This window comes from Dendrobates tinctorius, unplaced genomic scaffold, assembly GCF_039654945.1.
Source record: "Dendrobates tinctorius isolate UK_male_01 unplaced genomic scaffold, ASM3965494v1 ptg000162l, whole genome shotgun sequence".
Classification (NCBI taxonomy): Eukaryota; Metazoa; Chordata; class Amphibia; order Anura; family Dendrobatidae; genus Dendrobates; species Dendrobates tinctorius.
The window spans coordinates 13,269,254-13,293,787 of NW_027361829.1; the positions used below are offsets into that span (position 1 = coordinate 13,269,254).

At 48.3% G+C, this 24,534-nt stretch overlaps 1 protein-coding gene across 2 annotated transcripts in view; it reads right to left on the minus strand.

The window, feature by feature from the left end:
- RECK (reversion inducing cysteine rich protein with kazal motifs) overlaps positions 1-24,534 on the minus strand; it is a 675,429-nt gene that overhangs the window by 240,767 nt on the left and 410,128 nt on the right. For both annotated transcript variants that reach the window (XM_073549858.1, XM_073549859.1), the window contains exon 13: positions 11,869-12,009. In XM_073549858.1, the coding sequence (XP_073405959.1) occupies positions 11,869-12,009 (141 nt within the window). The remainder of the gene's footprint in view (positions 1-11,868; positions 12,010-24,534) is intronic.

Genomic DNA, 24,534 nt, shown 5'->3' on the forward strand with positions numbered 1-24,534 from the left:
GACGGTAGTCCCGGTAAGGGAATGAAATAGGCCATCTTGGAAAAGCGATCTGCCACGACTAAGATGGTGGTACATCCGGCCGAGCGGGGTAAGTCAGTCACAAAGTCCATGGCGATCTGTTGCCAGGGGGCCTCAGGAACTGGCAAAGGGTGAAGAAGGCCGGCGGGCAAAGTCCTAGCCACCTTATTCTGGGCACAGATTGTGCAAGAGGCCACGTAGTCCATCACATCCTGGCGAAGCGTGGGCCACCAATAATACCGGGAAAGCAGTAAGAGAGTCTTCTTGGTCCCAACGTGTCCAGCAATTTTGGAGGAATGTCCCCAGCTCAACACCTCTATACGTTTGCTTGGAGGGACGAAGGTCTTACCGGGCGGAGGGATAGCAAAATTCACAGGAGCCACGGTGATCATCCTAGTAGGCTCGATGATACAGGATGGGACTTCCTCCCTCTCTGAAGACTGCAACGACCTGGAAAGGGCATCGGCCTTGATGTTCCTATTACCCGGTCGGAAGTGAAGTTGGAAGTCAAAGCGGGAAAAAAACAGGGCCCACCTGGCTTGCCGGGCATTGAGCCTTTGGGCGGATTGCAGATAGGCCAGGTTTTTGTGGTCCGTGAGGATGGTAAAGGGATGTACAGCTCCTTCGAGTAAATACCGCCATTCAGTCAAGGCCATCTTAATGGCCAGTAATTCACGGTCTCCAATGGAGTAGTTGCACTCCGCCGGTGAAAAGACTTTAGAGAAGAAGCCGCATGGAACCAGCCGTCCGGACGAAGCCTGCTGGGACAGGACCGCCCCAGCTCCAGTGGAGGAGGCATCCACTTCCAGGACAAAGGGTCTGCTGGTCACAGGCCGATGCAAAATGGGTGCTGAGGCAAAAGAACGTTTCAGAGTTTGGAAAGCGTTTTCCGCTTCAGGGGACCAGCTGTTGGGCTTTGTTCCTTTACGGGTCAGATCCGTGATGGGTTTGGTAACCGTAGAGAAGTGAGGCACAAACTGACGGTAATAGTTTGCGAACCCAAGAAACCGCTGGATGGCCTTAATCCCCACTGGACGAGGCCACTTGAGTACCGCACTGAGTTTTTCGGGATCCATGCTTAGACCGGAGTCGGTGACGACATATCCCAAGAAGGGTAGTGACGACTGCTCAAAAAGGCATTTCTCGATCTTGGCGTAGAGTTGGTTCTCTCGAAGACGGTGCAAGACCAAGCGTACACTTTTGCGATGAGAGGGCAGATCGGGGGAGAAAACGAGGATGTCGTCCAGGTAGATGACAACACAAGAATAGAGTAGATCCCGGAATACCTCATTGATAAATTCTTGGAACACAGCGGGGGCATTGCAAAGGCCGAATGGCATGACTAGGTATTCATAATGCCCGTCACGGGTATTGAAGGCCGTCTTCCACTCGTCCCCAGCACGGATTCGGACCAAATTGTAGGCTCCCCGCAGGTCTAACTTCGTGAAGATCCAGGCTCCTCTCAGCCGGTCAAAAAGCTCCGGAATCAACGGAAGAGGGTAACGATTCTTGATGGTGATTTTGTTCAGGCCCCGGTAATCAATGCAAGGCCGCAGTGATCCATCTTTCTTCCGGACGAAGAAAAAACCCGCGCCTGCAGGAGAGGAGGACTTTCGGATAAACCCCTTGGACAGATTTTCGTGGATATATTCCGTCATGGCAGCGGTCTCGGCTGGAGAGAGAGGGTATGTTCTACCTCTGGGAGGAACCGCTCCAGGAATCAGGTCGATGGGGCAGTCATAAGGCCGGTGCGGAGGCAGGGAATCCGCCTCTTTCTTGCAGAAAACATCAGCATAGGCGTGATATGGCTCAGGAAGACCAGGGAGGTCTGTAGGCTTGCGCTGAGGATGGGGACGGACCAGGGTACGTAAACAGCTTACATGGCAGGCGTGCCCCCAGCGCAGGATCTCTCCGGAGCGCCAGTCGATAACAGGCTCATGCCGCCTAAGCCAAGGTAGCCCCAAAAGAATGGCGTGGGATAACTGAGGCAGGACATAAAAGGCAATCTTTTCAGAGTGAAGTGCGCCAACTTGCAGGTTTACTTCAGTGGTTACCGTGGTGATGAGCCCAGGAAGAGGTTTGCCGTCAACGGAGGTGATTGCTCGGGGATTACTTAGGACGACCACGGGGATCTGGAGTCTGTCAACCTCCTCCTGGTGGATGAAGTTGCCTGCCGCGCCCGAGTCCACATACGCCTCCACGGAGCTACGCCCCCGACCTGAAATAAGTAGAGCTGAAACAGTAAGTGGAAGAGAGGGGGTCGAATCACCTAGGGGGCCCTCTCCTACCTGGCCTAGGCGGATGCGTTTCCCGGTCTCTCAGGACAAGTGCGTATGAAGTGATTGGCCCCTCCACAATAGAGACAGAGTCCCTTGGTCATTCTCTCCCTACGCCGTTGTTCAGACAGCTTGATGCGATCAACTTGCATGGGCTCAGGGGCGGTGTTACTAGGAAGGGCAACGGTGCGCGGAATAGGAGCTTGGTATAACCTAAAGGGCCTCCTCTCCCTAGCTGACTCTCGGGCGCGCTCCTGAAAACGCAGGTCAATACGAGTAGCCAGGGAGATGAGATCCTCCAGGGTGGTGGGAAGGTCACGCCCGGCCAACTCGTCTTTGATTTTACCAGAAAGTCCTCTCCAAAACGCACCAACCAGGGCTTCGTTATTCCACCCCAGCTCCGAGGACAAGGTCCGAAAACGGATGGCGTATTGCCCTACCGTAAGGGACCCCTGGCTGAGGTTAAAAAGGACCTCTGTGGAGGAAGCAAGGCGTCCGGGTTCATCAAAAACCTTACGGAATGTCTCCAAAAAACACTGGATGTTGGTCACCACCGGGTCATCCCTCTCCCATAATGGATTCACCCAAGCCAACGCCTCCCCCTCTAGGTGGGAGATTATAAAGGCCACTTTAGCACGGTCCGTAGGATACTGTTGGGGCGAAAGATCAAAGTGCAACCTGCACTGATTTAAAAATCCCCTACACAATTTTGGGTCCCCACAGTACCTGGGCGGTTTACCGAGACGGGGGGGGGAGAAGAGACGGTGTCCCGGGCTAGGGTGGAAGCGGCCGCAGAGGACTGCAAGGTAAGCAGCCGATCATCCACGGACGCCATATACCCCAAAATGTGGGACTGAGCATCGCGCTGTTGTGCGAGCTCCTGCTGGAGACTGACTAAGAGAGGTGCGTGTGCTGGGTCTGCGGTCTGAAGAGCGGAGAGCCGGGTGTCCATGGACTTCATGAATGACATGATACGGGTCTGATTTTCTCTAAGGAAGAGCAGTTCCTTTTGAGTGGCAGCCGCGGCACCGGCGGGGTCCATGGCCTGATGATACTGTAATACTAGAGGGAACCTAAGTTAGAGAGTGGACCCTCTGGATCGCGGATCCGGAGCCCCAGGGTCGAGCACACCAGGTGAAGACCGACCCCTATACAGGGATCGTTTGGGGCAGGACCACAGAGGACGGAGGCGCGACAGCCGGAACCAAGAGGGACGGCTCCACGGACAGAAGGACAGGGAAGGCAATGGTACGAAGAACGAGCAGGGACCAGAGGAGCAGGACAGAACCAATACGGAAGACAGGCACGTGGAAAGACCTAGGTGGACTGAAGACGGAGGACGGCACCGGGGATGGAAGACAGCGCCCAGGCAGGCTGGAAGGGAAGGGAGCAGGAGACAGGGAGCGACAGGGCGAGTCAGGCGGAAAGCGGTTAAGCTACAGGAGAACTGTAGAGGCCAGAGGGTGCAGGAAAACTACACAATCATCAGGCGTCCTCCTAACTGCGAGGACGCCTGAAGTACAGCAACCCCCGGATGTGCGTCACCCAAGCCCGCCCCTCAGCGCCGCCCATCGCAGGAGAGAGAGAGCGGAAGGCGGCGAGCGCGAACCAGGGGGCGGCAGCCAGGGGCCGCCGTAAGGAGGAATTGACGGCGGGCGCGTGACCGGGCGGGAGCGCGCAGGTGAGGGAACGCTGCAGCGGCCGCCGCAGCAGAAGGGGCATCGGCGGGCATAACCGCCGATGTCACACACAGCTTTCCAAGAAAAACACTTGCTACCCACAGTAAAATTTGGTGGAGGTTCCATCATGCTTTGGGGCTGTGTGGCCAATGTCGGGACCGGGAATCTTGTTAAAGTTGAGGGTTGCATGGATTCAACTCAGTATCAGCAGATTCTTGACAATAATGTGCAAGAATCAGTGACGAAGTTGAAGTTACGCAGGGGATGGATATTTCAGCAAGACAATGATCCAAAACACCGCTCCAATTCTGCTCAGGCATTCATGCAGAGGAACAATTACAATGTTCTGGAATGGCCATCCCAGTCATCAGACCTGAATATCATTGAACATCTGTGGGATGATTTGAAGCGGGCTGTCCATGCTCGGCGACCATCAAACTTAACTGAACTGGAATTGTTTTGTAAACAGGAATGGTCACAAATACCTTCATCCAGGATCCAGGAACTCATTAATAGCTACAGGAAGCGACTAGAGGCTGTTATTTTTGCAAAAGGAGGATCTATGAAATATTAATGTCACTTTTATGTTGAGGTGCCCATACTTTTGCACTGAGTCCATCAGTTATTAGATATATGAAACTGAAATAGCTGTTGCAAAAACCAAAATTGTTATAAAGAAAAAGGTTAACATTAATAGGGGTGCCCAAACTTTAACATATGACTGAAAGTTAACTTTTTTTCCTTTGGCTAGGTGCCAAAGTGATGTGATTGCCCCGGTGGCCATTAGAATTATTACACGTGGTGTCGTTCATTCTAAGTTGCCCCGGTGGTGGTGAGTGGTATCGCACCTTAGTTTTAGGGTTAATGTGCACGCAATTACAAATCAGGTGTTAGGCTCTATAAAAGGGAGCCAGGTGGGTTCAATCACTGTTGGTGATATTGATTGTGTGTTCATTTGGCAAGGAAGCCTGGGTGAGGAAGTTGCTGAACATGAGTCCTGCGCAGCCCAGCCAGAGGGGACGAGTGGCAGCTAAGAGGTCTGCAAGAAGGGCTGGCATGGCGTGGTGGAGTCACAGTCTATGGTGTCGGCAGGAAGTGCTTGCATGGCTTGGGGGAGTGATGACTATGGAGAGAGTTGCACTCGGGACTTGGTTGCTGAGAGCTGGACTCAAGCATGCTTGACTTTTTGGGCAGGAGCTGAACTCATCTTTGGGACTCTGTTACTGGACTTCTGCAATTGGTGGTGGACTCTGCTCCAAGGCTGCACTATGGTGAAGGATCCAGTTATGGTGATGGATCCGGGTGGAGGAGAAGATGCAAACAGGTGGTGGGCTCTGTTGCTAGGAGCGTACGCAACAGAGCAAAGCTAAGTGGTGTTTCCCCTGTTTTGTCATATTTCCTCATGTGTGTTTTAGTGCAGTGGTGGGATTAGTTTCCGCACAGACCAATTCCCTAGTGAGGGTTTAGGTCAGGGCGAGCTAGGGTTTTCAGGTTCATGTGCGCGCCCGGTGCGGAACCGGCATAGGGAACGTTAGGAGTGCAGGGACACTGGCTCAGGGGAGCACAGGAGGTCTCCACTTCCCTATTCCCTATCGCAGGGCCCACCATTGTTAATGTTACCCAGGTTCCCCCTTATTATTTAAATTCGCCTTACTGGAGGCGGGGTTTCCAGACTATTGTACATAACGTGTATTACCTAAATTCGCTAGTTGGAGGTGGCGTATCCAGCTGCACGTTTTATTATTTAAATTCGACCCACTGGAGGCGGTGTATCCAGGGTCACATGTGTTATGGGTTCGCCTTGCGGTAGTCGCTGCGTCCAGACACACGTGACCGTGACACCGTGACACATAAGCGGTGATGTTTTACATCAATGTGCTTAGTCCTTGCACTAATCTTCTCACTGATGGCAAGTTTAATGCATCCTTGGATGTCCTCATAGATAACTGTTGGTTGAGCTAATGGCTTGCCGAAATCTTCCAAAAGTTGTTTCAACCAAATTACTTCTTGACTTACATAAGCAGCAGACATATATTCTACTTCTCTAGAAGATAATGCGACTGACACTTATTTTCTGCTGAAACAAGAAAATGAATTTTCTCCTAACTTCACCAAGTAACCACTTGTTGATTTCTGATCACTTGAATCTCCAGCCCAATCTGCATCCGCAAAAAATGTGAGAGTGAGATCTCCTGATGCAGATATCTTAAGATTTAGCCTTTGATTTTCTTTAAGATACTGAAGAATTCTCTTAATTGAATTCCAGTCTCTTTGGCGTGGCTTGCTTACACGTCGGCAGAGAATTCCAACTGTGGCTGTGATATCTGGATGAGTTGTGGTTGCTATATACAGAAGCACCCCCACTGCTTGTCTGTAACTCTCGTTGCTGGGTAGCAGATCTTCTTCTCCTTCCAACTTTTTAAGTAGGACAGATCCATTGGTGTTGACGCACCTTTGGCTTCTGACATTCCAAACTAGTTTAGTATTGCAGAAATTTTAGAACTTTGGTTTTGAGTCTATGTATTAATAAACTTTTTTTTGTTTGTGTCTAGGGCGGCACGGTGGCTCAGTGGTGGCTCACGGTGGCTCAGCTGGGGTCCTGAGTTCAAATCCCACCAAGGACAACATCTGCAAGGAGTTTGTATGTTCTCCCCGTGTTTGCGTGGGTTTCCTCCGGGCACTCCGGTTTCCTCCCACATTCTAAAGACATACTAATAGGGAATTTAGATTGTGAGCCCCATCGGGGACAGTGATGATGATGTGTGCAAAATGTAAAGCGCTGCGGAATATGTTAGCGCTATATAAAAATAAAGATTATTATTATTATAAATTCTGGTTGCATGTCATACTTATAAGTTTAAATAGTAAACAGTAAAAAAAATCTTGAATTCTTGAATTTTCCATTTTAAAAAAGTAATAAACTAAAACATTAATTCAAAAATAATGTCTAAAATAATGTCTAAAAAGATCTACCAAGTAGTCTTCCAGAAAAACAATAACAAACAGCAATGAAGATGTAAAAAATATAAAAGCACAGACTTAGGCATTTTATGAGGCAAAATAAAAAATGACGTTATTCTACTATTATTTATCAGTTTAATTATATGATGCATAAATGACTATGTTATTAAACCAATGAATTATTGCCTCCTACATACCTTTCTCTAAGGATATGTGCACACGTAGTTTTAGGTGCTGCGGATTTTTCTGCGCGGATTTGGAAAAATACACAGGTAAATTCTCAGGTCAAAAGACCTGCGAATTAACCTGCGGTTTAGCCCTGCGGTTTCACACCTCTACAATGGAGAAGGTGTGAAACCGCTGCGGATTCCGCACAAAGAATTGACATGCTGCAGATTTGAATCCGCAGCAAATCCGCATGAAAAAATCCGCAGCATGTGCACAGCGTTTTTCAGTTTACCATTGAAAACAATGGTACTGTACAACGCAGCTAAATCTGCTGCGGACCCGCAGAGCCTGAAACTCTGCAGATCCGCAGCAGAATCCGCAGCGTGTGCAAATGGCCTAAAGGTGAAGAGATAGAAAGAGACTTAGGCCAGCGTCACACTAGAGAGAAATGCAGACGAGTGAGAGGCGTTAAAAAAACACATTGCACACGGACCAATGATTCTTTATGGGGTAGCACCCTTCAGCCGTAATATTGTCGTGTATTTTTTACGGGCCTAGCCAATCGCAGCATGCTGCGATTGTCAGCGTACTACCACCGTAGTACGCCAATGCAAGTCTATGGGTGCGCAAAAAATACGGATTACACACGGACCACACGTGTGACTTGCGAGAAATACGCAAGACTTCTCCTGGTGACAGAAAATGGGCCAATCCATCATCAGGAAGCTTAGACATGCAAATTAGCTCAAAAAAGCGCTCCAGACATCCAGGAAGTACGCCTCCACGGAGTACAGCAGCATGTCTACCCACATTAATGTTTACTGTTTTGGTCCAGGAAAGGCCCGAACTTTGGGACCAATGGGATGGCCATTATTCCGACAGGGCCAGAAAAGAGGTGGCATGGAGGCGCATCTGTGTGCAGATGTTTCCAGACTTTTCCCAATGGCCACGTGAGGAGCAAGAACAAATTCGTAAGTAATTGCCTTTTTTTACCAATCATCTTAAAGGCCAGAAGTGAGCTTTTTTAAGTAGCCCCTACAATCCTATACTGTGTATGTAGGTATCCCTGTTAGCTAACAAAAACTTTTGCTAAAAAGCACCCCCTACTAGACCACATGACTATGTGAAGTGTTAGGAATATTGCTTGGCACATTTCCCAAAGGTTAAATTCCATTTTCCCTTCACATTGCAGTTGAGGATGTGAAGGGACGCTAGCGCAGCATCCGCGACCAGTACCAGCGGGAAAGACAGCAGAGGGCCAGTAGTGGGACAGCAGCACTGACCAAGCTGAAATACATATATTTTGACCGCTTGTCATTTTTGGCACCCATTATGGATCTCAGACCGTAAGTACAGACATCACACCACATGACACATGTGCTGTTTAGGGTCAGAGCTACATTTTTTTTTTATTACATTTCCTAACAGAACTCAGTCCAACCTCACAGAGAGGGAGACAGGGTCGGATACTGAGGCCATTATAGACCCAGACGGGAGATGTGAAGAGGTGGCTGGCCCATGTTCTGACCCGAGCATTTGCAACCCCCAACCTCCACCAGCACCAGGACCAGCATCAGGTTCTGGACCTGGTCCAGAATCAGCAGAGCCAACAGCACCCAGCAACGTCGAAGACCCCGGCAACAGCAGCAGCCCTACTGGCCATGTTGGGGGGGCTAACCCAGCCTGCAGCCGTAGGCTGCTGTGGGAGACGGAGAAGAGACAACACTGCCTCTGATACCCGGAGGCATGTAGACACAGGTGTCCTCAATTACCTGTCTAGGGCTGCCCAGGATGAGGGTGAAGAGCCATATTCCCGAAGCCTGGCCTGGTACTTCCGTTCCCTACCCCGTGAGGTGAGGCTATGCGTGCGAGGTTCCATTCAGATCCTAATTGATGCATGCACACACCCCAATGACCCATATGCGTTGCTTGAGTATCTTGAGATGTGGCAGCTCTCACCCCGTAACCGTCTCCACCTTGCCCGACAACCAGATGTGCATACTCAATTAGGATCTGAAGTTCCGCCTGTACGTGTGCCTATACCTCCACCCATTCCCCCCCCAAACCAACCTTGGCCACAACAGGGCCAAATGGCAGCCGATAACCAACCTACCCAATATGGCCACTTGTACAGACCCGGTGTTGGAGGCTGGCCCCAACCTGGGTTTGGACGCCATGGTCATATTAGGGGGTATGATGGATGTGGCTACAATCAGCCACAGGATTTTAATCGCCATTATCCTTATGGTCTCTTTGGAGCGCAGCTACATGACCATGGCCACATATTACCACAGGGCCAAGAATATCGACCCCAACAGGGTGATGGTCAAGCTGGGCACCTCAACCTCCAACAAAGAGATGAATGCCTCCTGCCATCATCTCCACCAAGCTACCAGCAGTTCTAAAACCAAAAAGTTGTTTATGTTTTTGCGTTAGCAAATGTTTCTTTCTATTTACCTATTGGGTGTCCAAATAATATAATGTGCTATACAGAAAAGCCTAAATGGCCAGGGCAATATCTGCCATATGACAAAAATATGGTAAACAGTATTCTAAGTTACTTTTTGCCTTTATAAAAATTTTGAAAATGCAACTTTGGGCCTCTTCTTTCATTATTTTAGGCATTTGAATAAGTAAGACAACTTTAGGCCATGTAAACAGAACACACAAATCATAGGACAATAAAAAATACTATATATATACAGTACACACACATAAGAACATCACAACATAGATATAGCCTGATCTTGCCAGGTAGTAACACCATGAGGTGAAACAAAATACTGGGTGAACACATCACGTACTTTGAGTCCTGAGAGAGGACGCCGTAAAGGGAGCACATGTGGCCTAGGCCTATCCCCATTGTCCACCACACCTTCAGTCACATCAGATGAGGAGCAATCATGCAGTCTAGTGAAGTTATGGAGGACCACACAAGCTTTGATGACCTCATTGACGTTGGCTTCACTCAGCTGAATGGCAGACTGGAGGACACGCCATTTGGCACAAAGAATGCCGAAGGCGCACTCCACGAGTCTTCGGGCACGTGAAAGGCGCAAATTAAAAATCCTGCGCCGGTGGTCAAGGTTTCTGCGCAGGTATGGCCTCATTACATGCCTGGTCAATTGGAAGGCTTCATCCCCCACTAGGACATAAGACACCGCTTCTTGATTTGAGCCTGGCAGCTGACGTGGTGGTGGTAGGTCAAACTGGTTATTGCGCAGCCACCGACCCATAATGGAAGAATTGAAGACTCGAGCGTGTCCAGTTCTTCCATAAGCCCTAATGTCTACAATTATAAACCTGTAGTTACTGTTAACCAGAGCCAACAAAACTACAGAAAAATATTGTTTATAATTATAGAATTGGGATCCTGAGTTTGGCGGCTTACGCACAAAGATGTGCTTCCCATCAGGGCTCCAATAAAATTGGGGAATTGGCAGTGCGACTCAAATCACCTGGCAATCCTCAGCCAGTCTCCCATCTTGGGCTCTAGCATGACCAGTTGATTAAGTCTGGACCAGATTTCCGACCATATAGCCCGAACGATGCCAGATATTGTCGATCGCCCAATCAAAAACTCCAGATGGAGTGCGGCATAAGAAAGGCCAGTTGTGAGGAACCTATAATTAAACAAATGTAGAAAATATATACATTACTACATGCTAAAGGATGCACACATTACATATAGATCACCAGAACAGTGGGTAAGTAAGAAGATAGGCGAACAATACATACACACATGTACCGCGGCTATGTAATGTGGAATAACACAACAAAGTCTTCTAACTTAGGGCATATATTTGGGAACAATTTCATAATGTCACTCAGCCAAAAAGGTGTCACTGAGTAAGAGAATTATTTTTTAAACTAATCATCTACATTCATTCTGTGGCTGAGGAATACATACCATAACGTAAGGAGAAGCCGCTCCTCCGTAGAGATACATTTGCGCATCCGGGTGTCCTGGAATCCTGGAAGGTGATCCCTGGGCGCAGTCTCCAACAAAACATCAAAGGTTGAAACGGTCATCCGAAAATAGAGGAAAAACTTGTCAGGATGTGTCCTCAGAGCTGCATAAAGCCTGTGATAATGGCCTTTATTGAGGCGTTGTCTCAAATGTGGATGCACCCACATTCGTCTCTTCCTCCTCGGATCCACAATCACTGGGTATGGCTGGCCAAAGTGGCGGGACAAAACCCAGTTGAACAGAACACGGTCAGTTGGGGTGAACTGAAGTGTGTCTGACATGTTTACTAACAACCACCAAGACACCAACACAAGCACAGCACCAAAATGGGCAGATTGAAGGCTGCCACCTGATACAGAGCCAATAAATAGGGCTGGTGATGATGATTTAAATTATGTGCAGGCTTCAAAACCATTAAATGTCCATTTTGTAAGGTTGCGAGAAAAAAATGCTATACAGATCACATACGAATGCTTACATGGGAAAAATACGCGGCCACACCCTGACCCCTGACAGCGGATGACTTACAGATCACTATTTAGGGACCATTTATGCGTATTACAGTTGTACAATACGGTCCGTATTTTTCTACATTGTGTGTGACACCGGCCTTAGAGTAAACTAAAGTGGATGCTCCTCACCTGGTTGAGTCCCTGGTCCATTGGTGGTGTGAAGAACTGTAACAAGTACACTCATTTTTCCTTACAACATAATGTGCAGAACAGATGTAAATACTTTATTTTGATTTAAATTTGATTGCTGATAGTATGTACCTTTAATGACATTTATGTATTACCTTTAGTGCAAACATATGGAAGACACGGTTCTTCAAGAAAACATTCTTTTCTGTTCACCTCACACAGGTGATTAGCCGGACATGGATTTGGGTTGCATGGATGAGTAACATCCTCAGTAACGTTATCCAGTGGACTTGATCCTAAGTAAATGTAGAGAATACCCCAGGTAACATTGCCATTTATACTATTACGAGAACTTAATATAATAACGTGGCAGAAGCAATCATCTAACAAAGAAAAAGGTGGTATGATGCAAGAAAAAAGAAAAAAAATGACTTTATACAAATCTCGCAAACAGGTTCGTCAAGAATAGTAAATTAAGGAGCTGTGTGAATATCCTTATGTTCACACAGCTCCTTAGTTTATTAGGAAGGAAGCATCTTAAACCTTTTCTCGCACTGCACTGTAAGGCCGGGGTCACACTCGCGAGAAACTCACACGAGTCTCATGTCTTAGTACCCAGCACTGCTGCCAGAACTTGTGTATTTCTATGCAGCTGAATGCTGCGAGTGCCGGCAGCAGTGTCGGGTATTGAGAAGCGAGACTCGTGTGAGTTTCTCGCAAGTGTGCCTCTGGCCTAAATGTATAACGCTGGAGCCTAGGTCTTAGCACAAAGCACTGCACGTTCATGGCACAGGGAAGAACCAGACTGAGCTCCCATTCTGACTGATTGACCTTTAGATGCTGTGGTAAATCGACAGCAGGACATTTAAGGCTACGTTCACACGTAGCGGAACTCTCGCGGAAATTACCGCGAGAATTCCGAATTCCATTCCGCGGGAAAATTGCATTTTAAATTCCCGCGATTTTCCCGCGGAAAAACTAGCATTTGCAAGCATTATTAGCTTGCAGAAATGCTAGCGTTTTCCAAGCGATCTGTAGCATCGCTTGGAGAACTGATTGACAGGTTGGTCATACTCCTCAAACATAGTGTTTGACGAGTGTGACCAACTTTTTACTATTGAGGCTGCCTAATAATTAAAAAAAAAAAAAAATTGTTATTCTTACCTTCCGGCGTCCCGCGCAGCCTTCCCGCCTCTCTCCACACTCCCGGTCCCAGTAATCCTTTGCGAGAATTACCGCGATGACTTCCGTTCTCACGGGATCGCGACATCTCCCAGTCATTAGCGATGACGTCGCGCGAATGACCACGAGACTTCGCGATCCCGCGAGAATGGACGTCATCGCTCGCAAAGGATTACTGGGACCGGGAGCGTGTAGAGAGGCGGGAAGGCTGCGCGGGACGTCGGAAGGTGAGAATAACAATATTTTTTATTTTAAATTCTATTTTTTACAGGGATATGGTACCCAAAGCCCGGAGGACAGTCTTCTCTCCTCCGGACCGTGGGTACCATCCGCAAATGTTCTGCTTATTTTTCGCATGGTGTGCACAGCCACATGCGGAAAGTAAGCAGAACAATGCATTCCTATGGGTGCGGGATCGCTGCGATTCCGCTAAATTAATGAGCATGCTGCGTTTTTTACAGCGAAGCGATTCCGCCACGGTAAAAACCGCAGCATTAGCACAGCATTGCAGAATCCCATAGGAATGCATGGGATGCTTATTTTTCGTGTTTTCACGGCAAAATCGAACAGTTAACACTGCCACGAAAACGCGAAAAAAACGCCACGTGTGAACATAGCCTAACAGTCAGAGGGAGGGGGTTTTATCAGCCATTTGTGAATTATGTTAAAAAATGAAACATTTTATGACTTTAAAACAAAGAAAGTACATAATTTTGTTATTGCAACCTTCATTGCCCATATAACAAATTGATCTATAAATTTATCATGTTAATTATCTGATATGGTGATTGCCAATAAATACAACTCTACACCAGGAAAAAGCATTTTTACTGTGTAAGATTAGCAAAACATTAAAACAATATAAATTTTGCATCGCAGTAAGATAAAACTCTGCTGGGATCACACATGCGAGAAACTCGGACGAGTCTCGCATCTTAATACTCGGCACTGCCGCCGGTACTTGGAAGCTGAGCGTGCGGCTGCATGTACTGCTATGCAGCCCCAAGCTCCGCTCCCGAGTGCTGGTGGCAGTGCCAGGTATAAAGATGAGCGACTCGTCCAAGTTTCTCGCATATGTGATCACAGCCTTAAAAAAATAATTGCTTCCAATAGCCCGAAAACTGTTGTTTCTATTTTTTGCAACATTTATATGTCATTATCGTGTCTAGCGATCCAGTGATGTCCACATTTCCCTCACATTACCTTCTGGGGTTGCAATTCCAAAACATGGCAAAACCATGATATTTTAAAGATTTAATTGCAGATACTAGAAGTACTTAACCCGTTCACCCCTGGACCTTGCATTCACCTTCATGACCAGGCCAAATTTTACAATTCTGACCACTGTCACTATATGTGGTAATAACTCTGGAATGCTTCAATGGATCCCAGCTATTCTGAAAAAGTTTTTTCATGACATATTATATTTCATGATAATGGTCAAATAAATATTTTTTATTGAACTTTTGATTATTAATAATAGGAAAGGAGGGGAAGGGATAGGGAGGTAGGAAAGGGGAAAATTTATAAAAATTAGAGAACCCAATGACATGGATTAATTGTAGCAAAAATGTGTAAATGTAAAATACAAAAAATAAAGTGTACTGTACATAGAAATCACTTACAATTATGTAATAACACAGTAAAATAATATAGTCTATCTAACTATACAAAGTAAAACTTTAACTAACTAATAAGTTACCCAGACCCAGAACAAAACAAAAATAAAAAACAGACATTTCTGGTTTAAAGTCCCATATATTTAGCGTTTCATTTGTCTCATTTTTTATTGTATTTACTCAGCAAATCATTGTTTATAGCAAATCTATAATGGTCAAATATTTTAAACCCCTTTCTGACATTTTTCATAATAATATGTCCTTGTGCCTTGGGCCTATCTGACCAGGGATGTATTATTACTGCATGGTGATCACCGGCCCACACAGTCAGTGCACAGGCGTTCGCTGCCGGGTGTCAGCTGATTCAGATAGCTCACGCCCAGCACTAAGTGCCATGAGTCACAAACCACTCCCGGCACTTTAACCCCCTAAATGCTGCGATCGAAAGCAATCGCAGCATTTCGGGAGCCGGCAGAGGGATGACAGCCGTGGGGTCCCGATTGTTGCCATTGTCACCTGATGTCATCACGACAACAGCCAGGTCACCAGAGCTAGGAAACTTGCTGATCATGTGCAATGCAGTGAAAATAAATCACATTTTCCCTAAAAATATTATTTTGGCCACAAATTTTGTATTTTCATAAGGGTAACAGGAAAAATTGCACTATATAATTTGTTTTGCAATTTCTCCTGAGTACGCCGATACTCCATTTGTGCAGGAATACTACTTTTGAGGCAAAGTGCAAAGCTCAGAAGGGAAGAGGTGCCATATTGGAGTTCAGATTTTGCTAGAATGGTTTGAGGGTGCCATGTCACATTTTCAGAGCCTTTGATGTGCCAGAACAACAGAAACCCCTATATGTGAACTCATTTTACAAACTACACTCCCCAATGAATTAATCTAGTGGTGCAGTGATCATATTGACACCACATGTGCCTCACACAATTTTACTTCACTGAGCAGTGAAGAAAGAATATGTCACGACTGCAGCCGCAGACGCGGCCCAGCAGGCGCCTCCACACCGATGGCGAGGGACGGGCATCCCCCGGGGACGCAATATGGACCCTCTATACCAGAGAGGGGGACCCGGGCCTACCCGAACTAGGGAAGGGCAGCGTCTGGGATTTTGTGGCAGCTGAGCATGTGGACAAAGAAGACACGTAGAAGTAGATAACACCGCACAACTTCAGGTATAAATAAAGTTGAGTTTACTTAAAGTCAAGTCACTGTACATAGACAAAACAGGGCTAAACCAGGCTCCCGATTCCACACCTCCCAGAAGGGTACCACCCAGTGGACCCCAAGGCACCATCGGATCACCGAGGCACTCATAAGCGGGACATTGGGACACAGGCAGGACATCAGGACACACGAGGTCATCAGGACATCAGGACACACGAGGTCATCAGGACATCAGGACACACAAGGTCATCAGGACATCAGGACACACGAGGTCATCAGGACATCAGGACACACGAGGTAATCAGGACATCAGGGAACACGAGGTCATCAGGACATCAGGGCACACGAGGTCATCAGGACATCAGGGCACGCGAGGTCATCAGGACATCAGGGTCACCGGCAGACATCAGACGGGAGTTGTTTGGTTCCGGACATCCAACACGACCTACAGGCACCACTGCAGTCATCCATCTCCAGGCAGCGGTCATCAGGTTCCAGACTGCGGTCGACAGGCTCCGGGCATCGGACCTTGGAAGCAACTCAAGCATGATGGTGCTAACACCGCAGGATTGCTCGTCCTATGTGGCGCCCCTGAGGGTTCAGTCGCCACAGAGGTACTGCACCTCCTCCTGAGGTGTGGTGCCCCACCACCCAGGTAGGGTGGAGACACCTGACCACACTCAAACACCTGCACCCCACACCACAAAGTAGTGTAGCAAAGCACCTTCGGCGGCTCCCTGCTTGAAATGTAGCATTGCACCCCTTGGTGGCTTCCTGCTTGGAACACAAAACGTGCTGGGAGGTGGGTGGAGTTAGTTCACATAAAAGAGCGGGAAGAGTTGAGTCAGTCTGTCAGTCTTTCATTCAGTCAGTGAGTGAGGATATAGAAGGACAGAGAGTGAAAAAGAGAAGATCCCCGGGAGAGGGATGGAAGAAGGAAGTGCTGCAGCAGGCCACAGTGATCTGGGTCTGCTGGCACAGGAAAGTGACAGAGTTAGGAAGCTTGATTCTCCATTGGAAAGAAGGATTAGTACGGAACATAAGGAGAATAGGAGGACTAAGGATCAGGGTTGGAAGAGAGAACCCTTCCCAAGTTCTAAGCGCAAGGCCGGGGTCCGGTCCCCAAGGTTGTATGGATACTAATGGTCCTGCAGCAGACACCGGAGGAATAGAAGTAGTGACCACTTTATTTCCACACAAGACTTGGGGGCACAACAGCAATGATAGTGAGCCGGGACTAGGTAGTAAGGAGTCCCCGAAGCAGGCTACAGCTGTCTGCCGTACAAGTAGAGTTCATAGGAACATCTGACAGGAGGAACTCCAGTGTAACTCAGTACTGTGAGTACTTCACTCAAAGGCGCTATAAGAGATGTTCAGAAAAGGCACATATGTTGGCGGAGTGTTGGGAGTACTTCATCTTGCCTGGAAGTTGGCTGTGCTCCTGACCCGGAGGATATGGCATGGATGCGGGCACCTGTACCACAACAGACTGTGAGTAAAGCTTTGAAACTACATGCCCCGGTGTCCTCCACTTATTCTGGTGCCAACCCATCCAGCACTGCTACATCCCTTGCGCCCGACACTACACCATCTAAGTGTCACTTCACCTACTCTGCCCCGGGACTACAACCCTGCCTGTGGAGGGCTATAACATCACTGCTGCACCACACCATCTGTCCCAGAGGATCTGTCTGCAGCGTCGGCTTACATCTACATTGCCGAACACCACAGGTGGCGTCACGAATCACTTATAAACTTTCCCCTTTTTACAATGGGCTCCCAGAGCCACGGGCCGGGTCCCAGCTGCCGTGACATCTCCCATTGAAGCTCATAGGGCCCGGTACCGAGTACCCCACAGCCCTGGGAGGGTGACCCAACTTTGGCGTCACGAACAGGATGATGAAGCCTGGTGCCACCGGGTTCTGTGTGCCTACGATTTATTGGACTTAAAAAGTTTGTGGAAATGTGCAGAATAACCAATTTGATAGACTGTAAAATGAATGCTAAAAATGGCCGCCAGCGCGGAGAGGAAGGGCGTGACAACATGGGTGGTCCTAAGAAAAGACCACGAACTGTCCTGGGCCTCCCCTGTCTGAACTTCTATGCGACAGCAACATGGCCCACCCCCGAGGAGTTTGTATACTGGCATGGTATGGAGGAGTAGGAAGAAGACGCCGTCCCCAGAAGGAGGAGCGGAAGCCAGTGGCGGGAAAAGAGGCGAGACAGGAAGAGAAAGGATAGAACGCCATGATGGAAGGAGAGAGGAGGCCTGAAGAGCGAAGGGAGGTTAAGCTGACCCTCCCCGGCACAATCGCTGAAGGCTCCGATCTGGCTTCCCATCTGGACCGTCAGCAGCTGGAGGACGAGATAGCCCAGCTGACCACCCGTCTGCGGCTGAGGCAAGGAGCCCTATGGACGCTGAACCTGCAGCGCGCCCAGGAGGGGCCTACACCCGCGGTACCTTCACCACCAATACCCGTTGCCACTGCACAAGCTCTGTGAAGGATTAAAACTAAAATCAGAGTTGAAGTTTCATTTTATCCATTCTCTGAAGGTTTTGTTTCTCCATTTTTGTTGCTGTAAGATAAATTTTGGTAATTGGGATGGGCTGTCATGAAACCAGACTGTTCCCATCAGGTGCAAGATAAGGGAACCGGGGGTGTACTACTCTGAAGAATATGCCATTATACTACTTTCTATTTGGATACGGACATATATGTAGTTTCCGGTTTTCTTGCAATATTATTGGCTTATAAAGTGAAGTATTACCATGATGCTATAGGTAGCTGATAACTTTACATAATTAAGCAAAATGTTATAAAAGAAGTGACTAAAATAAAGGGGCTTGGTGATCTGTCTCAATCCTCCCGTACAGAGACCCCCGTCTCCGTGTGGTCATTTGAGTTGCTAGCAACACTCTGTGGAATAATTTGGACATCACTGGCTCAACCGTGAAGGGTTAATTTGGCCCTCCCTCAATAGCTACCCTGACAGCTCTACCCCAGGCAGCGCCCCTGGAGCCAGAGGAGGCTGCAATATCACCGGCAGCGCCCAACACCATCTCTGCACTGCAACTGCCGCTAAGCGTTGTCTGCCCAGAGGAGTCATCTGAGGGCCTGTGGCCTGAAGCGGAGAAAGCTGAGCCCCTGCCTGGACCTAGCGTGGCTGCGCAGGTCCCACCGGAGATCCCCGCGGATCCAGGGCCACCATCTGCTCCACTGCCGTCTTCAGGACTTAACCGGGCAGTTCCAACTGCCACTGCTGCCACCGGGAGCCGCACCGTGCCTGAACCAGAGCCAAGACCGCAGCGCCAGGAGGCCCCAGGTATGCCCGTCGTCCCTGAAGCTAGGGAAGCCACTGGGTGCCCGCCGGCTACAGCGGCCGGACAGGTAGTGCTGGACATGGTCTGGGACCGGGATACTAGTCCACGGGGAGAGACACCCGAACCCCTAACAGTGGTGCCGCGGTCCACGGTGGGCAGGGGCCGATTCCGGGAAGAGGAGGAAGAACCTTACTGTCAACAGACCCTCCGCAAACTGGCAGCCGAGGAGAGGGCACGAGAGCAGAGGAGGCTGGCAGTGCTGGGTCCTGATCTGGGCCGTAAGGAGAAGGTCCGTGCTGGACATTATGGCCCCCGGGATTCAGCGGGATGGGGTAAGGTCCTCAATGTCAATCTCGAATGGGGCTTTGGGTTCATAGCAGACCCCCAGAAGATCTCTGACCTATTTTTCAGCCGGAAGGATGTTGAGTCTCACCTCCGGAGGGGACACCTAGTGTGTGACCTACAGCCAGGGGAATATGTCACCTTTACCCGGCATGAGGGGCTATGCGGCTGGTACGCCCTAAATATACGCCGCATACCGGAGGACTTGTTGGCAACTTACCTGAAGGAGAAAGCGTGTGTTCCCCCGGCAGAAAAACCTCCCACAGTAGTTACCAGAACTGTGTTTATACCCACATCAGCGGGCCAGGCTACGTCGGTACCAATCCAGCATTCCTTGGTACAAGTCACCACCCCTGCTGTACCTCAGGCAGCAGCTATGCCAGCTGAATACTGGCAATTCATCAACCCACCAGGAGGTGGACACCCAGAGCATCTCCCCTGGAAGCAGCCCAAGCAACCAGCTTCCAGAACCCCAGGAGGAGACTATTAGCCATAATGTTTACCTGTACTAACTGCTACCCAGGAGGGTATTTGCACCGTTGTGCTTTAAAGTTATTTTTGGTTATGTATCATGCTTTTCCAGTTGTTGCCCAGTTTTATTGGCAGCGTTTTTCATGGCTGAACTGTGGAGATCATGGACGCTGAATGATCCAGAACTTTATTGTAAATAGTTGCACCTCTTTAGGTGCCATTTCTTGGTTTTACATAGCCCCTTTTATGGATAAGAACTACCTCATCGTGGAGCATGGCACTACATGAGATCCCGGCTGGGAGCGGTGTCCAGCACTTACAAGAATTATTGAAGTTTTGATGTGAAGTATTTTATAATGTGCCTTATGAAAGTATTACTAGAGAATAGCTTTTACAAAGAATCTAGTTCATAGAATGTTTTAATAAAGAGATGTGAATAAAGATGAAGATTTGAAAAATGCAGGTGGCGAACCAGGCATTAACGGTTGTCACTTAAGGTTAATAAAAGAAAATAGTAAATGTGAAAGAAAAGAGAAAGTGAAGAAGTGTGTTAATGATGTTAATTGAAGTGATAGTGAGTTATTGCTAAAAGCACTTTTGAATTAGGTACTATAGTAAAGTATGGATAATTAGTAAGAATTGTTTTGCAACGTTCAAGAGACAACGCCTCTCATATTGAGAAGATAAGATAAGAACTGCTTATTAGCATTGCAAAAATGTTGTATGTTCCTGTATTTGTCAACTTCTGTTTTCTTGCAGCCCGCGGACGTGCTGTGTTTAACAGGGGGTATGTGGCACCCCTGAGGGTTCAGTCGCCACAGAGGTACTGCACCTCCTCCTGAGGTGTGGTGCCCCACCACCCAGGTAAGGTGGAGACACCTGACCACACTGTAACACCTGCACCCCACACCACAAAGTAGTGTAGCAAAGCACCTTCGGCGGCTCCCTGCTTGGAGTGTAGCATAGCACCCCTTGGTGGCTCCCTGCTTGGAACACGAAACGTGCTGGGAGGTGGGTGGAGTTAGTTCACATAAAAGAGCGGGAAGAGTTGAGTCAGTCAGTCAGTCTTTCATTCAGTCAGTGAGTGAGGATATAGAAGGACAGAGAGTGAGAAAGAGAAGATCCCCGGGAAAGGGATGGAAGAAGGAAGTGCTGCAGCAGGCCACAGTGATCTGGGTCTGCTGGCACAGGAAAGGAAGCTTGATTCTCCATTGGAAAGAAGGATTAGCACGGAACGTAAGGAGAATAGGAGGACTAAGGATCAGGGTTGGAAGAGAGAACCCTTCCCAAGTTCTAAGGGCAAGGCCGGGGTCCGGTCCCCGAGGTTGTAGGGATACTAATGGTCCTGCAGCAGACACCGGAGGAATAGAAGTAGTGACAACTTTATTCCCACACAAGACTTGGGGGCACAACAGCAACGATAGTGAGCCAGGACTAGGTAGTAAGGAGTCCCCGAAGCAGGCTACAGCTGTCTGCCATACAAGTAGAGTTCATAGGAACATCTGACAGGAGGAACTCCAGTGTAACTCAGAACTGTGAGTACTTCACTTAAAGGCGCTATAAGAGGAGACGTTCAGAAAAGGCACATATGTTGGCGGAGTGTTGGAAGGGAGTACTTCATCTTGCCTGGAAGTTGGCTGAGCTCCTGACCCAGAGGACACAGCACGGATGCGGGCACCTGTACCACAACAGACTGTGAGTAAAGCTTTGGAACTACATGCCCTGGTGTCCTCCACTTATTCCGGCGCCAACCCGTCCAGCACTAGAGTTGAGCGAAACGGGTCGGTCAATTTAAAAGTCGCCGATTTTCGCAAAAGTCGGGTTTCATGAAACGAAACCCGACCATAGCGTGAGGTCGGCCACAAGGTCGGCAACCAGAGTGCCAAAATCGCGTTTCAAAAGATGCTTCCAGCGCCCTTTTTCAGCCAATGATGGAGGACGCACACTGTGGGCAATGCGATGACATAGGCAGCGGCCACCACCATCTTTGAGAAGGGCATGCAAGTGATTGGCTTGCTTTGTGTGGCGTCACAGGGGCTATAAAAGGGCGTGCACGCCGACCACAATCTTACTTCTGCTGATCTCAGAATAGGGAGAGCTGCTGCTGCTGATTCTGTAGGGAGAGCGTTAGGCAGGGAAGAAGATACAAAAAACTGCTTCTGCTGCTAGCGATTTTGCCTGTGCATCACACAAGTTAGTGTGCACTGCAAGTGGAGGCTATATTTTGGTGCATCAGCTCTGTTGGTTATTAGGGTGCCTTATAAGGCTCCCTGATAGCTGCATTGCTGTTTTCACACTGCTGTGCAAACTGCTTTTTTAAAAGCAAAAATACTTTACATCCTTTTTTTTGCCCAGTTATCAAGCGTTCATTTTTCCACACTTTTGTGTGCAGCAGTCCTGCTTAGGCCTTATTTCTCACATCAGTTTTTTCAAATCAGTCAAGATCCGCGGTTTTGCAAAAAAAACGGATCCGCCATTTTGCTTGGCGGATCCGTTTTTTTTCCCATTGAGTTGCATTACCGGCGGATCTTGACGGATGGCCATCCGTTGGATACGTTTTTTTGCGGATCCGCCAAAATTTTGGCGTCCGTCAACATGTCTGGACGGACCATGCAACGTTTTTTCGGGCGGCCGGATCCGCATTTTACATTGCGTATGCCCAGAGGATTTCCTTTGGCTGGAAATTTAACCCTGTTCTGGCGGCTGAAAAAAATTCTCTCTCTCTCCTTCTCCCCCTCCCTCCCTCCCCTTCCCCAGGCAGCGGTTCCTTTAAAATTCTTCCTTCGACGGAACCGTTAAAACAACGGTCCAGTGCCAAACGTTGTGGTCCGTACAGGAACGGATCCGTTGTCCGCCATTTTAGCAAATTTTAACTGACCACAAAAACTGATGTGTGAAACAGGCCTTATTAGGCTGCCTGCTGCCATACTTGGGACTGAGCATCATTGTCAGCTTGCTAAAATCTCTAGGAAGATTCAAATTCTCCCCAGTCCTATATAGACATTTTATACACCATCCAATTTCAGCCTGCTATATTGAGGTGTAATCTACACTGGGCCTGAGATAATAGTTCAGTGTCCTCAAGTCTGTAGGGAGATTCAAATTCTCCCCAGTACTAAATACACCTTGTACCTTGTTTTACAGTACCATATAGCTGGTGGTATTTTGGGTACATTTTCCCAAAAATGAGGAAGTGTGTTGGAAGAGGCCGTGGAAGTGGGCGGGGGTTGCCAGCTGGTAATGATGGTGTTGGTGTTGGATCTGCTGGTAGTGGCAAAAGCACAATAGCACCTAATGCAGGAGGTGTTGAGCCTGCGCCATCGTCTGGCTCCACAAGGCCTCGAAGTCTCCCTTTTCTGGGAGTAGGTAAACCGCTTTTAAAACCGGAGCTTCAGGAACAAGTTTTGGCTTACATTGCTGACACAGCCTCCAGCTCTCTCGCCTCCTCTTCTGAACTTTCAAAAAATAAAAGCACTGAGTCGTCAATGGAGACTCATGGTCAGGAACCACACCTTTCCTTGTGTCCTTCACGCCTACCAAAAGTAAAGGATGCGGCAGGCCACACTACAGATTACTCCATGGAGCTCTTTTCACATACCATGCCTGGGTTATCAAGTCAAATCGTGAATTACCCAGTCCAAGAAGAATCTGACATGGAGTGCACTGATGCACAGCCACTGCTAGATTTATCTGCTGGTACATTCACTCAGAGGACTACATTGTCCTCGCAGTGTACTGAGCCAGAATCTGACCCTGATGAAACTCAAGTGCCCCATCCCGCATACTATACCACCTTACATGGTGACACAGAGGAAGGTGCACATTACAATGAAGAGGAGGTGATGGATGACCCAGTTGTTGACCCAGATTGGCATCCATTGGGGGAAGAGGGTGCCACTGCCAATAGCTCAGAAGAGGAGGAGGAGCATCCGCAGCAGGCATCGACATCGTAACAGCTGTTATCAGGCAGGCCCGGAGCAGTCCAAAAACGGGTTACAAAAACCAAAAGAGTTGCAGGACATCTAGTCCAGACGGTCAAATTAGCACAGCGTGCAAGACCTCAAAATGTCTTCCATAGTAGGAAGAGTGCAGTGTGGCACTTTTTTGAACAAAATCCTAATGATCAGGCAAAGGTTATCTGTAAGAAGTGCGCAAAGACCTTTAGCCGAGGGAAAAATCTGAGAAATTTGAATACCAGTTGCATGCTTAGACATTTAACCACCATGCACTTGCAAGCGTGGACGGACTACCAAACCTCACATACCACATGTGCAACTGCTCCCAATGAAGGTAGTCAGCAACGCTACATCATTTCCCCCACTGTAAGCCCACTGGTTAGCACACAACCAGAAGCAAATGTTGAGGTGTCGTCGCAAGGCCAAAGCAGTCAGGCAATCACAATGTTATTGCTACGAAAGACTGAATCTAGGCCATCAGAAAGAACCCCAACTGCATCACCATCATCAACCCTCTCTCAGTCCGCCATGTCCACTGCTAGTTCCACCATATGCAGCTCTCAAGTCCAGCTCACCCTACCAGAGACTATGAGTAGGACATGAAAGAACTCATCCTCTCATCTGCATACACTGGGTTTGAACACCCACATTGCCAAACTAATCTCATTAGAGATGATGCCCTACTGGTTGGTTGAAAGCGAAGCTTTCCGCGCACTCATGGCCTACGCAGTACCACGCTATGACCT